This window comes from Hyperolius riggenbachi, chromosome 8 (assembly GCF_040937935.1).
Source record: "Hyperolius riggenbachi isolate aHypRig1 chromosome 8, aHypRig1.pri, whole genome shotgun sequence".
Taxonomy (NCBI): domain Eukaryota; kingdom Metazoa; phylum Chordata; class Amphibia; order Anura; family Hyperoliidae; genus Hyperolius; species Hyperolius riggenbachi.
The window spans coordinates 210,386,433-210,400,525 of record NC_090653.1 but is presented as its reverse complement, the minus strand read 5'-3'; the positions used below and the strand labels follow the sequence as shown (position 1 = coordinate 210,400,525).

The 14,093-nt window shown below is 40.9% G+C and overlaps 1 protein-coding gene across 5 annotated transcripts in view; it reads right to left on the bottom strand.

The window, feature by feature from the left end:
• DENND1A (DENN domain containing 1A) overlaps nt 1–14,093 on the bottom strand; it is a 1,229,671-nt gene that overhangs the window by 1,159,130 nt on the left and 56,448 nt on the right. For all 5 annotated transcript variants that reach the window (XM_068248143.1, XM_068248144.1, XM_068248146.1 and 2 more), the window contains exon 2: nt 12,308–12,378. In XM_068248143.1, the coding sequence (XP_068104244.1) occupies nt 12,308–12,378 (71 nt within the window). The remainder of the gene's footprint in view (nt 1–12,307; nt 12,379–14,093) is intronic.

Here is a 14,093-nt window from a genome sequence, read left to right as displayed (position 1 = left end):
GTCAGCCAGGGTTGTGGAGTGGGTACAAAAATCATCCGTTTATGAAACCACCGACTCTGAGGGCTGGTGCACACCGAGCAGGCTTTTTGGCGTTTTTGCAGCCGCTTGCGGCTGCGGATACGCTTGGTCAATGTATCTCAATGGGGTGGTTCACACCAGATCGGAAGGCGTTTTGCAGAAACGCATACTCCCGGGGTGAGGCATTTTTTGGATTGCGGAGGCGTTTCTGCCTCCAATGTTAAGTATAGGGAAAACGCAAACCGCTCTGAAAAACGGCAGTTCAGAGTGGTTTTACCGGCGTTTTTGTTACAGAAGCTGTTCAGTAACAGCTTTACTGTAACAATATATGAAATCTACTACACCAAAACCGCTACACAAAACCGCAAAGTGCTAGCTGAAACGCTACAGAAAAATAAGAAAAAGCATTTCAAAATCTGCTAGCATTTTGCGGATCTGCTAGCGGGTTTTGGTGTGCATAAGGCCTGACTCCTCGACTCTGACTCCACAGCCCTGCCGTCAGCGATGCTTTTGCGTTTTTCTTATAAAAATGCTCCCATTGTCTTTTCTAAAAAATTGCAACTGCGGCGAACTTGCTGCAATTTTCACGCAAGTCTTTTTTTTTAAAAAAAAAACATGGGAGTATTTTTAAATAAATGCAGCACTGTCAGTAAAGTGCTCTGTAGTGTGTCTCAGTGTCTCAGGCCTTACTAAATATGTACTTTCAGCTGAGACATCCCTAACAGTAGGACATTAATTAAATGGTTTATTATCAGTGCAACTAAGACAAGACAAGATAAAAAATATTTATACCGCGCTTTTCTCCTGGCGGACTCAAAGCGCCAGAGCTGCAGCCACTAGGACGCGCTCTATAGGCAGTAGCAGTGTTAGGGAGACTTGCCTGAGGTCTCCTACTGAATAGGTGCTGGCTTACTGAACAGGCAGAGCCAAGATTTGAACCCTGGTCTCCTGTGTCAGAGGCAGAGCCCTTAACCATTACACCATCCAGCCACCTAAAAATCACACAAATATCTAAAACGCTGTTTCAAATGAACTGATGTCCACAAACCAGTTGCTGAACAAATGATAGCCACTGCATCCAATGAACTTATCATTCTCTTCCAAAAGAAAAAAGGTTTGTTTTATTTGCACAGATTGTTCTGGACATTCTTTAATTTAGTGTTACACATCTATAATAGCTGCATTGCTTACAGAACACGTAAAGGACACCTGAACTGAGAGGGAGATGGAGGTTGCCATATTTATTTCCATTGTAACCATACAAGTTGCCTGTCAACCCTGCTTATCCCTTTGGCTGCAGTAGTGTCTGAATCTCACCAGAAACATGTATGTGGCCAACTCACTCAGACTTTAGTCAGAAACGTCTGATCTGCAGGCTTGTTCAGGCTCTATGGCTAAAAGTATTAGAGAATAAAACTCATGCGCCTCTGCATATAAAATAAATGCACTCTAATAAAACTCATCAAGAAAATGAATCTGCACACAGGAATATAATACCAGCCTCGTTCTTAGCCACAAATCTGGACACATCAAAAAGTCCTTTTTGATGTGTCCAGATTTGTGGCTAAGAACGAGGCTGGTATTATATTCCTGTGTGCAGATTCATTTTCTTGATGAGTTTTATTAAAGAGTGCATTTATTTTATATGCAGAGGCGCATGAGTTTTATTGTATATGTTTTTTGATATATAGTGACAGATTCTATATTAACTTGTTGCTGCCAATTTTAACTATATGCACTAGCGCTACAATCGCTCTATTAATCTAAAAGTATTAGAGACAGAGGCTCAGCAGGACAGCAAAGCATTCTGCATTGCTTACAAGGAAATAAACATGTTGCTCTCCACATCCTCTCACCTCAGGTGTACTTTTACACTTGTATTTCTACTAAACATAATTTTCTTTGATTTGAAATTTCATCGCAAAAGTTGAGCAAAAGTTACTGGATTCGCCCCTAAAAAAAACCTATCAATTTCTGAAATGTCTTCAGTTCCAGCTAAACGATATCCTATAGGATGTGACCAACCCACCAAATGTTGGTAATGTTTATCAGGCTACAGAAAAGAGCTTAGCCACAGCCAATCACTGTGATGGTCACAAGGTTTGCGAAGTTAGGAGCACAGAAACTGCTAGAGTAAAGACGGAAGTACTTCAAGCACTCCCAGACTCCAGTAGGAACAAGATTATGGGAAGCTGTTTCTTTCACATGCTAATGGGGAGCTGTGCCCTCAAACAAAGATGAACTGCTCTAGAGTTAATAGATTTTGCTGGATGAGAATCATCTCTTCTTTTAACAAAGCAGGATGTTTTGGAGGGAAGGGAGAAAACGTGTGGTGGAGTTTATGAAAAGACCTTTTAAAAGCTTTGTCTTGACACATAAGCTGCGTTTCCCCTACTAATCGTTAACGTGCTATGAAAGGCAAAGTGCACTGATGACTTATTTTTGGCTGATTTGACCTCTATAGCAATGAAGCAACACTTTGTTGGATATTGATAATACCGATAACAAACCAAGAACTCCAGTGCTTCAAGCTGTATAAGATAACATGACTGCACATAATGTTTCTACTTACATTTGTGGCCAACTACAATTTCGAAGATTGACAAAGTCCAAATGTAATTTCTTTGCCACCATGGTAACAGTAGACGGTTTGGTGTACTCTTTGGAATACAGAATTCCCACAAAGTCCCATTAATATTTATGAGTAATGAAATGCATAGAACAGGAAGCCGCCTTCATCACAGCTGGAACAAATCCAGCTTTTGCAGTATGCAGAAATTCCCATCCAGTATCATCATTGAGAATCTCGCATGTCTAGCAGCCCCACAAAGTCCCATGGTGATCGGTCATAGCAGACAATTACGCAGAATTGTCTTTTGTCATGCCATAAGACATCCTTAGTACACTGTCCCTTGTCCTTTCTCTCCATAGGACAACTTAATGCTCAGCTATAGCCAAGCAACCTGTCTGTACGTTTCCCTTTCCCTAACCTGTTGCCCTGCCCTAACAATCTATTAACCATAGTTAGGGGTGACAGAAATTGAGACGGAGTATGAGGCAAAAGAATAATATGTGTAATAAAGTGGAAATTATGTTTGCTAAAATGCTTGGAGCATATACAGCTTCCCTGGACAAAATAAATATACACCTGAGGTGAGAGGGATATGGAGGCAGACATTTTTATTTCCTTTTAAATAATACAAGTTGCCTGGCTGCCTTCCTGACCCTCTGTCTTTAAATACTTTTAGCCATAAACCCTGAACAAGCATGTAGATCAGGTGCCCTTACTGAAGTCTTACTGGATTAGCTGCATGCTTGTTTCTTGTGTGTGATGCAAGATCAGCAGGGCAGCCAGGTAATTGGTGAGGTTTAAAAGGAAATAAATATGGCAGTCTCCATATCATTCTCACATCAGGTTCCATCCAGTATAACTTGGCAATGAGGAGGTCATGTAGTTCTTTCCCAGGGGCAATTGACATGCTCTCTCTACTGTCAGAAGCTCATTTTTTGCCAAACTGGTTCCTTGGCTTGCTAATAAACCTCTGAGGAAGTAGACACTAGCTTTTTTCCTATTTGTGAACAACTAGTAGATGAGTAAAATAAAAGCATGCAACAAGGATCAGCTTAAAACTGGACATTCCTTCACACCACTAGCATATGCCCAGGGTTAGCTTAATGAATAAACATTTTACAGTAATACAAAACATGAAATAGAGCCTGAATACGTAATGTACAGATATACGTTAACACTTGTGTATAGATAAAATGATAAATAATACATAAAAACGAGGCTTTCAAATAATGTATGTACACCAAGAGGGCTTGTTCACACTACAAGAGCTTTTCTAAGCGGGTTGTGATTTTGCATTATTGAGCGCTTTTCAAAATCACAAGCACTTTAAGCTCTTGTAGTATGAACACACCCTAAATCATGTACAGTATATGGTGAATACAAGTCACTTTAGCTTAGGCTGTCCAACATCTGGCTTATAGTCCAGAATCTCTGGGCAGGTCCATGTACCCAATAATCCCCCATCCTGCCCAGCCCAGAGTATGCATGAAAAGAGGGCAGAATTCCAAAGTCCCAAGGCCACCCCAAAAAAATACTTCAGTCTCTGGAAAGTGAGGCAGGCGGGAGATGAGGGACTGCAGCAAAATAAGACAGGTTGCTGAAACAACACCTGGCTTCAATGCAATGCTCTGCATAGCTGTCATTGGAGGCAACTGGGAAAACTCCAGAGGGGGCTATGATATCTGAGGAAGGAAGTGTAAGATGTTGGTCCCTCCCAGACAAGGGCCTCCGTGGCTGCAGAGATGGTATCTTAATAATTATGCCTCTGGTGTTGAGCCTACCAACGAGCTGATAAGTAGCACAAGGAATGCTGGAGTGGTATAATTACCTTATCCTGAAACAGCCACTATTCTTTTGGGGTTCATCCTCCATGCTCATTTCCTGTCTCAGGCTGGGTGCACACTCAGCAGTGCGGGAAACGTTGCATTTTTATGCATATGCGTTAGTGCATTTGTATTGCGTTTTCCATGCGTTTTGTATGGAAAACGCAATTTTTGTTTCCGCAGATGCTTGTGTGCGTTTTTACGCGTTTGCGGTTTGCATATACAAAACGCATATGCGGTTTCCATGCGGTTTATGTAAATCACTAGGAAGACAACAGGAAGCGGAAGTACACTATAAAACATTGTTTTTTTTTTAAATAACGCATACAAAGAACGCATGGAAAACGCATTATATTGCATCACTATTGACTTTCATTGTGTGCGTTTTTGATGCGTTTTATATGCAAGAAGACCAGCGTTTTTAAAAATGCATATTGTAAAATGCATACAAAACGCATATGCGTTTTTATATGCATTTTTTTATGCGGCCCATTGACTAGCATTGCAGGCAAAAAAGCTGCATGTTCCCTAACGCTAGCGTTTCTGTCAAGTGTGTTCCCAGCCTCAAGCGTACTATAACATCACGTGAAGTGTGCCGGGACAGACATGCACGTGAGTTCTGAACCTTACAATGGAGCCCATTACCCATTCAGAGAGAGAGAGAGAGAGAGAGAGAGAGAGAGGGAGAATGAAACGGCTTCACTTGTTGAGGATTTTGGGGTACAGAAGAGATAATCCAGGTTTGTTTTGTAACTAGACGTAAATGTCTCACTGTCCTCATTGTGAACCATGGAGATACAGTGCCCTGTAGAAATTTCAGCTGAACAATGTGGATTGTCAGTGGGAAGAATCATGAAGATCATGTGATCATCAGGCACTGATGCAAATGTTTGTTTCTTCTGTACCATAACTTTTATCGAGCTACATTTGTTATCACTTGCTTATTCTGGCAGTCTAGTTGTGAGAAAATAGAAAATGTGGTCCCCATATGGAAAAAAGTTGAACAAGCAGTAAAGTGGAAAGAAATGTAAAATAGATTGTCAAGCTAACTAAATTAACATTGAAAAAAATGTATTTGGCACAAATATAATAACTTTTGTATATTTAAATATGTTATAAAAGATCATAACTAGATAAAGCCTCTGCAGCATTGCAGAAGATAATAGTGCTATCCACTGTAATAATAATAATAAATATTCTCAAACATGATTAAATCTGCATTCAAAGTGTTCTTGTCAGAGTCCTGAGCAGTATGAAGATGGGTGCATGCAGTACACAGTGGCTGGCTCTGTTTCTGATGCAGGAGACCAGGGTTTGAATCTTGGTTCTTCCTGTTCAGTAAGCCAGAACCTATTCAGTGAGGAGACCTTGGGCAAGACTCCCTAACACTGCTACTGCCTATAGAAGTGTCCTAGTGGCTGCAGCTCTGGCGCTTTGAGTCCGCCAGGAGGAAAGCACAATAGAAATGTTCTGTTTCTTGTCTGGTGTAAACAGCGGCCTGATGTTGCCTTAGCAACACTATGGGCCTGATTCACAAAGCGGTGCAAACACTTTGCACGCCTGTGAAAAGCCCTTTATCACGCCTAAACTTAGTTTAGGCGTGATCTGAAGGAATTCGCGCGAACTCCCGCGCGCAAAGTGCTTCGCGCAAAGTGCCCATTAAGCCCTACGGGACTTTGCGCGCGCGCGTACGCGTGCAAAACTTTGCGCGCGGGAACTTCGCGCGAGTTAGAGCACAAAGTGGTGATAACTTTGCTAGTGCAAAGGTTATTCACAAAGCGGTGATAACTCAGTTATCACGCCTAAAAGACTTTAGGCGTGATAACTGAGTTATCACCGCTTTGTGAATCAGGCCCTATATGTAGCATCTCATTATGCCATCGGACTGAAATGAGCTTGTATGGACCTTATGGATTCTAGTAATTTTCTAAATTAAGTGTTGCCGATCAATGCAAAGTATGTTACAGATACACAGCATAGAAATATGATACCAATATGTACTGACGTACTCAATGGAAATGCATGCAACAGAAAGAGTAACTTAGCGGTAGGTGTTCACGGCTGCAACTGGGGTCGCAATGCTCTATCTTTTATGACAAAGCCATAAACAACTACACTCAGCAAAAGGGAGAACAAGAAGTTCTGGAAGAGATGTAATCGCCCCCACAGAGGCCAGATCTCAACATCCTTCAGTCTGTCAGGGATTATACAAAGAGACAGAAGCAACTGGGACAGCTGAGATCCAGAGAAGAGGCGGCACACCACTGGCTGCAAAAATGTTTGTATTACAAAACAGACGCACTACGCTACAGACACCCAGATCCTTCTGCTGGTGCCTGATGAAGGACCTGCATGTCCGTAACATGTACTGCGTCTGTTTCATAATACAAGCATTTTTGCAGCCAGTGGTGTGCCACCTCTTCTTTAATTTTGGTTGAATCCAGTACCATGTGAGCAATCGGGTTGAGGCCTGGCTCCGGCATATCCCAAGATATAGCATACAATCCAAGGTCAGTCGGCACACCAATTCAAGTTCCCAAGCACATTTATTGAATGCACAGCATGACAATTGTTTCGGGGCCACGGAGGGTCCCCTTCATCAGATAGGTGCACCTGTGTCTGCCTTCATCAGATGTCTGCACCTATCTGATGAAGGGGACCATCCGTGGCCCCGAAACAATTGTCATGCTGTGCATTCAATAAATGTGCTTGGGAACTTGAATTGGTGTGCCGACCGACCTTGGATTGTTTGTACTGAACTGATGTTGCTTCCACATCAAGGTTGAGCACCCAACTATTCACGGCAAGGTGTGCCTATCCTGAATCTCTTATCGCATAAGATATAGCATACCTGGGCAGCTGTTTCTGTGGAATCTTATATTGGTGAGATCCTGAGAAGAGCTGCGGCTGGTTGTCCGACATGTGTATTACTACCCGTAGTATATACAAAGTTTTTAAAATTAAGATAGAGGAAAGTGTGGTCAAATCCAGAGGCCTAATTACAAATCATGCCCTCCAACAAAACTTTGATGGCTCACCCTACCCCATCGTCCACACCCAGGTGGCAGAAAACCTGATAAATGTATAAAGGGAAAATAAAAAGACTAGCTGTTAACCTTTTCTTTAAGGAGAGCCCAGGCAATTCAATTGTGCCCACACCACCCACATATAACCACTGAACAGAACCATAGCCAAATATGTGAATGCAAGAAGGTGTGGGGTCACATGGTTATCCGGTAGTCCTGTCTTTCCCTGAAGCAGCTCCCCATGGTGCATAAGTTGCAGCAGCCTTACAGGAGATCTTTGCAAGGCAAGAAGTAAAAGTTTAATTTAAAAAGGTGAATTTCCCTAAAGGACAATCATACAACTGCTACAGTATTAAAGGGAATCTTAACCGAGTAACATTATTTAAAATAAACACATGATGTACCTGCAAATAAATATTACATACTAACCTCTATTAATTACCACCAAGAGTTCTTCTCAGAAGCTCACCATTTTCTTATAACAACGACTCCAAGTTCTGACTAGATGTAGTCAGAACGAAAAAGCCATAGGGCTGTTTTCACTAAATCAGTTGCTGTCAGTTATAACTGAAAGGACAACTGGTGTGCAAAATAATATGCATGTTTACATAAGGCTCAAGTGGGCAAAATTACAGGTAACTAATTGTTGACCTCTTATGCGGTTATCACCATTTTTAAAACGGACGTCAGAGAATTCCATCGATCACAGTGCGAGAGAGTAGAGAGAGATTGATGAGCAGACTACGCAGGAGGTGAGTATGACGTGTGTATGTTTATTGTAAAAAGACTGTTAGACTAAAAGTCTTTTTTAAAAAAAAAAAAAAAAAAAAAAGACTTAATTTACACTTAAAAATAGTTATTAATAAACTTTTTTTTCTGAAATTAACGTGCTGAAAACTTACCCAATGTGTCACCTAGAGGAAAATGATAAAACATTCTCAAGGTAGTAAACAGCAAAACCGAGGGCAAGAGAAACAGCCTGTCCTGTTTATAAATCATTTTGAATTGCCAACATTTTGAAACACTTGAAAACAAAAGTTTTATAAATAGGAGCCTGGGCTTTATATTTATATTGCACTAAGCTGCATTATAATACTGTTACCTATGGTGTCAGGTTAGTACTGGCAGCACAAACTCTCCTTTTCCAACATCTTTAATGCATGAGGCTTGTGCTTTGGTCATTAAGGACATAGCTCCACTTTTTTTTTCACAAGCAACAACCCAGCCTACTGTGAATACAAAAGTGCTAAACCTGCGAGTCAGTGAATGGGAACTGTTTGCAGAACGACTGAGAAAAGTGAGATCATTCAGAGGGGTGAGCAGCACAGCAAAGAAGGAGAAACTTGAGCATTTGTGGGGCTGCACAAAAATGAGCAGACAAGAAAAGGAAGGGCTAGTAGAAAATCTGCCTAAGCATTAGGAAGACTTGCAGATCTGAACACCATTCTGGAAAAGCAGTATTTTAAAGAAAAAGGACTGTGTTTGATTACAAGTAACAGTATTGTTCAAAAGCAGGGAGATGCGACAGCTGCAGCAGCATTCTTCAGACGGATAATGGTACAAGCATTGTTCAGAAGTGCGCGAGCAAGGTGAAGCTACAGTACCGGAGGGCACTTTGTCTAACACAGCTGCTTGGCGGAGCAGGGAGACTGCATCAGCCCATCTCCCCGTGGATCTCTATTACACCCAGAGGGCCATATCCAGTCTGCATAACATCATTAATTGCGTCCCTCAAGAGCACACCAGACTTCAAGATCTAAAACGCATGAAGCTCCACCGCCCTGCGTGTGTGATCTTACCTGCCTATACAAAAACCGCAGCCACTCCTGGAAGGAGCTTGTCTGCACTGTCTTCCATACAGCTTTACAAGCTCTGTAAAAAAGGGGGGATTTAAGCTGTGCTACAGACGGAAGGAGCCTGGCAGTGCAGGGGTTATATCCCGTATATTCTGCAGGGATTTATGCACTAATGGTAACTTCAAGCTTCAAGAAATGCTCTCCCCAGAGCACAGTGTCTTGCTGCACTCTAGAGCTTTAAAACCACTTTATCTTACAACAAATTTTTAACCAAACATTCTTAAGGTTACTGTCAGTAAATTAGAAATTAACTTCGCAAATGATAAAAGGTTAAAGAGGAACTCCAGCCAAATGGATTAATATATAGTTGAAACCTATACATATGAGCTATCTTAGTAGTCCAGTTTGTTATGGTGTTCTTTCGCTCTTGAAAATTACACATTTCGGCTAACTTGTATATACTGCGAAGGAAGGCAAGGCCAGAATTTCTTATAAAAGCATTCATGCTCACTGGACAACAACTAAGCATAGACATATTGGTAGGGTCCTTTCTATCTTCTATAACAGTCTATTAACTAAAGTCAACCCTTATACGAAAGATATGTGATTGGATTGTCCAGCGCAAAAGGGTCCGAATTTGCCACCAACTAGCCAATGTAAAATGGTTGTAAATTACTCTTGCCCAAAACAATCACTGCTAATCATTCTAGGTGACTGTCGTATGAGCAATTGCTGTACAGAAAAGCAAAATTTTGTCTACAGCTGAGCAGCCTGTTCTATGGAAGTGGGAGGATAAAGGGGGGGCAGAAGCAGTGGTGAAGTGGGGGAGGCTCAGCAATAGTAGTTGCTTAAAGAGAAACTCCGATCAAGAATTGAACTTTATCCCAATCAGTAGCTGATACCCCTTTTACATGAGAAATCTATTCCTTTTCACAAACAGACCATCAGGGGGCGCTGTATGACTGAAATTGTGGTGAAACCCCTCCCACAAGAAAATCTTGAGTACGTACTCCTGGCAGTTTCCGGTCTGTGAACCTTGTTGCTTTGTGGGAAATAGCTGTTTACAGCTGTTTCCAACTGCCAAAAAAACATGCAGCAGCTACATCACCTGCCAACAGTAAAAATGTCACCATGTAATAAATGTCAGAATGTAAATAAGGAATTTAAAAGATTTTACAATGGGCAAACACTAACTAAATCATTTATACATAATTATTGTAAAAAAATGTAAAAATTAAGCACTTTTTATTACATTATTTTTACTGGAGTTCCTCTTTAAGCAGCAAGGTTCATCGCTGGCCTCTCATACTCGCTCCAATTCCATGGAGTTACTTGCAAACAAAGTAAACATAAAAGGCTGACCAGCTGACAACAACCCACATTCGAAGGTTGTTGTCAAAGAGTATAAAGATCAATCCAGATCTCCTAGCAAATGACCTCCTCCCGTACCTCGCCCACAATCGTCCTCAGCAATGACTGATGATACGTTAGTAGGACTCTTTCCTCAGCTATATAATTATAACATTGTCTTTATATCTTTTGCACAATAGTTGACCTTGGAATGTATTAAAATCAATTAGACTCCTCCCACCTGGATAGAAAGAGGATGGCCACCAAGGCAAAAATGATTTTGTTTTATCATAAATTGTAAACATCCCTCCAGAAATTTTACCTGTGCTCCAGAATATGAAACGCTTGTCTTTAGGCAAAGTTTGGTAGCTCTTATACCCGCGTCCTGATTTATCCCCATATAAAAAGATGATATATCTGCTGCCACTAAAAAACATGGAACTTTTAGGTCTATCCCACTAAGTAAATCCATAAGATGTTTTGAACCTCTTAGCTAGCATGGAATTAGGTGTACCAGTGGTTGTAGAAAGTGGTCAATAAATTCCCCCATTTAAGCTATAATTGAGGAGATCCCAATTACAATGGCCACGCCAATACAGAATTCCAAGAAAGCAGCTGCCCAGGTGTACAGTTTCATGGGATTTGCCGATGCCAAACCTCGACCGGATTGCTCACACAGTCTTGGGCACAACCAAAAGTTATGAAGAGGTGGCACACCACTGGCTGCAAAAGATGCTAGATGCCTCTGTTCTGAAGTACAAGCATCTTTTCACCTACTTACAATGGGTCGTACTGGGGTATTTTTTCATGGAGTTCTTATACAACTTTGGCAGGTAATATGTCACTGGGGTTTTAATGAGACGGGATCAGGAAATCATCCTCAAAATCTGTTAACAGGCATACCTTTCTACCTTTCTGACAAGGATTACCTTTTAACAGTAATTATCACCATCACTGAGTAATCTATTCATCGCCTTTACATAACCCCGTTCTTCCAGCAGCACTATAACCAAGTCCTACTCCAAAAGTAGGGACTTGATTGCTTTCTGTGTTCCCAAATCTTTATGCTCTCTTACCCTCATCCCCAAATATCTTTTACAATAGCGTTCTTGAATAACTAAATATTGGGGATCACGAGGTAAATAGTAGAGGTTTTATCATTTTTTTTACACGCTATATTAAAATGCATTTTACAGGACTAAAAAGTCAGAAATATGAAGTAAAAAAAAGTCAGTGTGCCTGGCCCGTGTATAGGTCACCCCCTACGATTTATTTCTACGAGTCAGACCTCAATTTCTAGACTTTTAGTCGAGCTTATGCAGTGTATAACAGAGATTAGCACAACCTAAACAGGAGATAGGGCTGAAAGGATTCACAGAAACCCTCTTAGTGGTGCTCAGGTGATGTACACTGTCATTCTGAAAACGTTGAGCTCTAAAATGCCAGTCTACTCTACAGCACTTCATAATAGGCTTCGATGGGCTCTATAAGCAGAAGCTGGGAAAGCTGCTCACCCTCACACACAACTGCACATCTTAGAGCGGTGTAGGATCAATAATCAAGTACCTAAGTACACTGCTTTCAGTTGTGCAGGGGATTGTGGGAATCTGACAATGATATAATGGCAGTATTATAAAAATAGTCAGTGTTTTCCTTAAATACTGCATAGCTGAACTGAAGGGCATTTATTTTGTCCGATTTCCACTATTATCTACTAAATACCTTCATTTGGTGTACACGTCCCAGGACGGCTCACTTCTACATAAACTTCAAATGTCGTCTCTGGATTTTGCCTGGGAAAAAAATAATTTCATCAGAAAAAAATAATCATAAATACATGAATTAATTGTATGAACCAAAGTAGAGAAAAATAAAGAAGAAATAGAAGAAAATAAAATTTGTATATATAACATGTCAAGACAACTGACATTCATTTATTCATATTTTTTTTTCCAGCTCTATGGTCCAAGGTTCAATGGCTGAATGAAATGGTCCAAGGTTTAATGAAACTGAATGTCCAGGAACAGTAATGCTGCATCTGAGCAGCTTCACAGTCCATAAACTACCACCTTCCTGTGCCTATTATATGTGTGTGTGTGTGTGTGTGGGTGGGGAGTTTGCTCAATGGTCCCTCTGTCCCCAATATGAATGATATCCTGCCAAATAACATAGCTGCTGCCCCACACTCTGTACCAACAATAGGTTGAAGAGGGTGCAGTGTCGGAGGGGTGGGAAGGCTGCAGCATCACTGCAGAAGAGTAAGGAGCTGGGAGGGACACCAATCCTGGTTGCAGTCGCTTCCACTGCCAACAAGCTGGGTGCCAGCTACTTTTAAGGATCCTTGGTTACTTTAGGATTTGTCCAGCCTTGTTTGGAAGTAATATATTGTAAACTTGAACAGAGGCGCCAAAAGGTTAAAAACAGTGTTTAAAATATTTAAAATTGCTTAGGAGGCAGTGGTGGACTTACCTCCTTCAAGCAGACACAAAAAACTGTGTAGTTCGACAACAATAAATTTATTAGTACACTCCAAGGTTTTTATACAACGCGTTTCGCAGGTCTATACCCGCTTCATCAGGCAGTGGAGATAGGAGTACACAGCACAATGTCAGAGTCACACCTGGCGCCTACTTGTTTGGAAGTAAGCTTACATTTTAAACAAAACATTTGTTTAAAGTGCTAATGAAATTCATACAAGGTAAATGCACAGGTCTAGAAAGATCTGACCCTACCTTCCTATCATCTGAAGGACCAACAGGTGCGTTTGAACTCATAGTTTCACTTGCATATAGCAGCTTCCGGCTCTAATTATTTCCAATAAATAAAAAGGTGCACCAATGCAGGAAGAGGAGGCAAAGCTCCAGTTCTGGCATTGACCATTGGCTTATGTGTCCTAGTTTTGGATGCTTTGGATTGCAGAGGAAAATAAAGAGGACTATTTTTACCCATCAGGCTGGATCATACACCATACTCGTATTTCAATTATTTTCAACCCAAAGACCCTGACTTGTTTACACAGTTATGAAGTGAAGGTTATGTAGAGGCAAACAAGAGGTGCCAAAAGGATAAAAATCACTAAAAAGTTTAAAATAAGAGGAGGTCAAGGTGGACTTCCTCCAAGCAGACACAAAATACTGTTGATATTATTTAACAAAAATATTTATTTACATACTCCAGAAAGTGCAAAACATTTTGCAGGCATATCCCGCTTCCTCAGGCTATGAACGGAGCATACAACTCATGCAAGTCTGGAATCAAGCTTAGCGCCTCTGTGTATTATTACATACTTGCTTTTTCACATCAATTTACCAGTACATACTACACTATATTGAGCTCCCAGTGTCTCCTCTTTATGTTCTCTTATGAAGTGAAGGTTAGTAAAACTAGGCTATTAAAGAGTAAAAAAATTGTCTCACGCTCTTCATAAAAAAGAAACGTTGTTTGCTTTTCAAAACTGATTCCATAATTCAATGAAACAATGGCCAATGGCTGACCTTTTATGGGATGC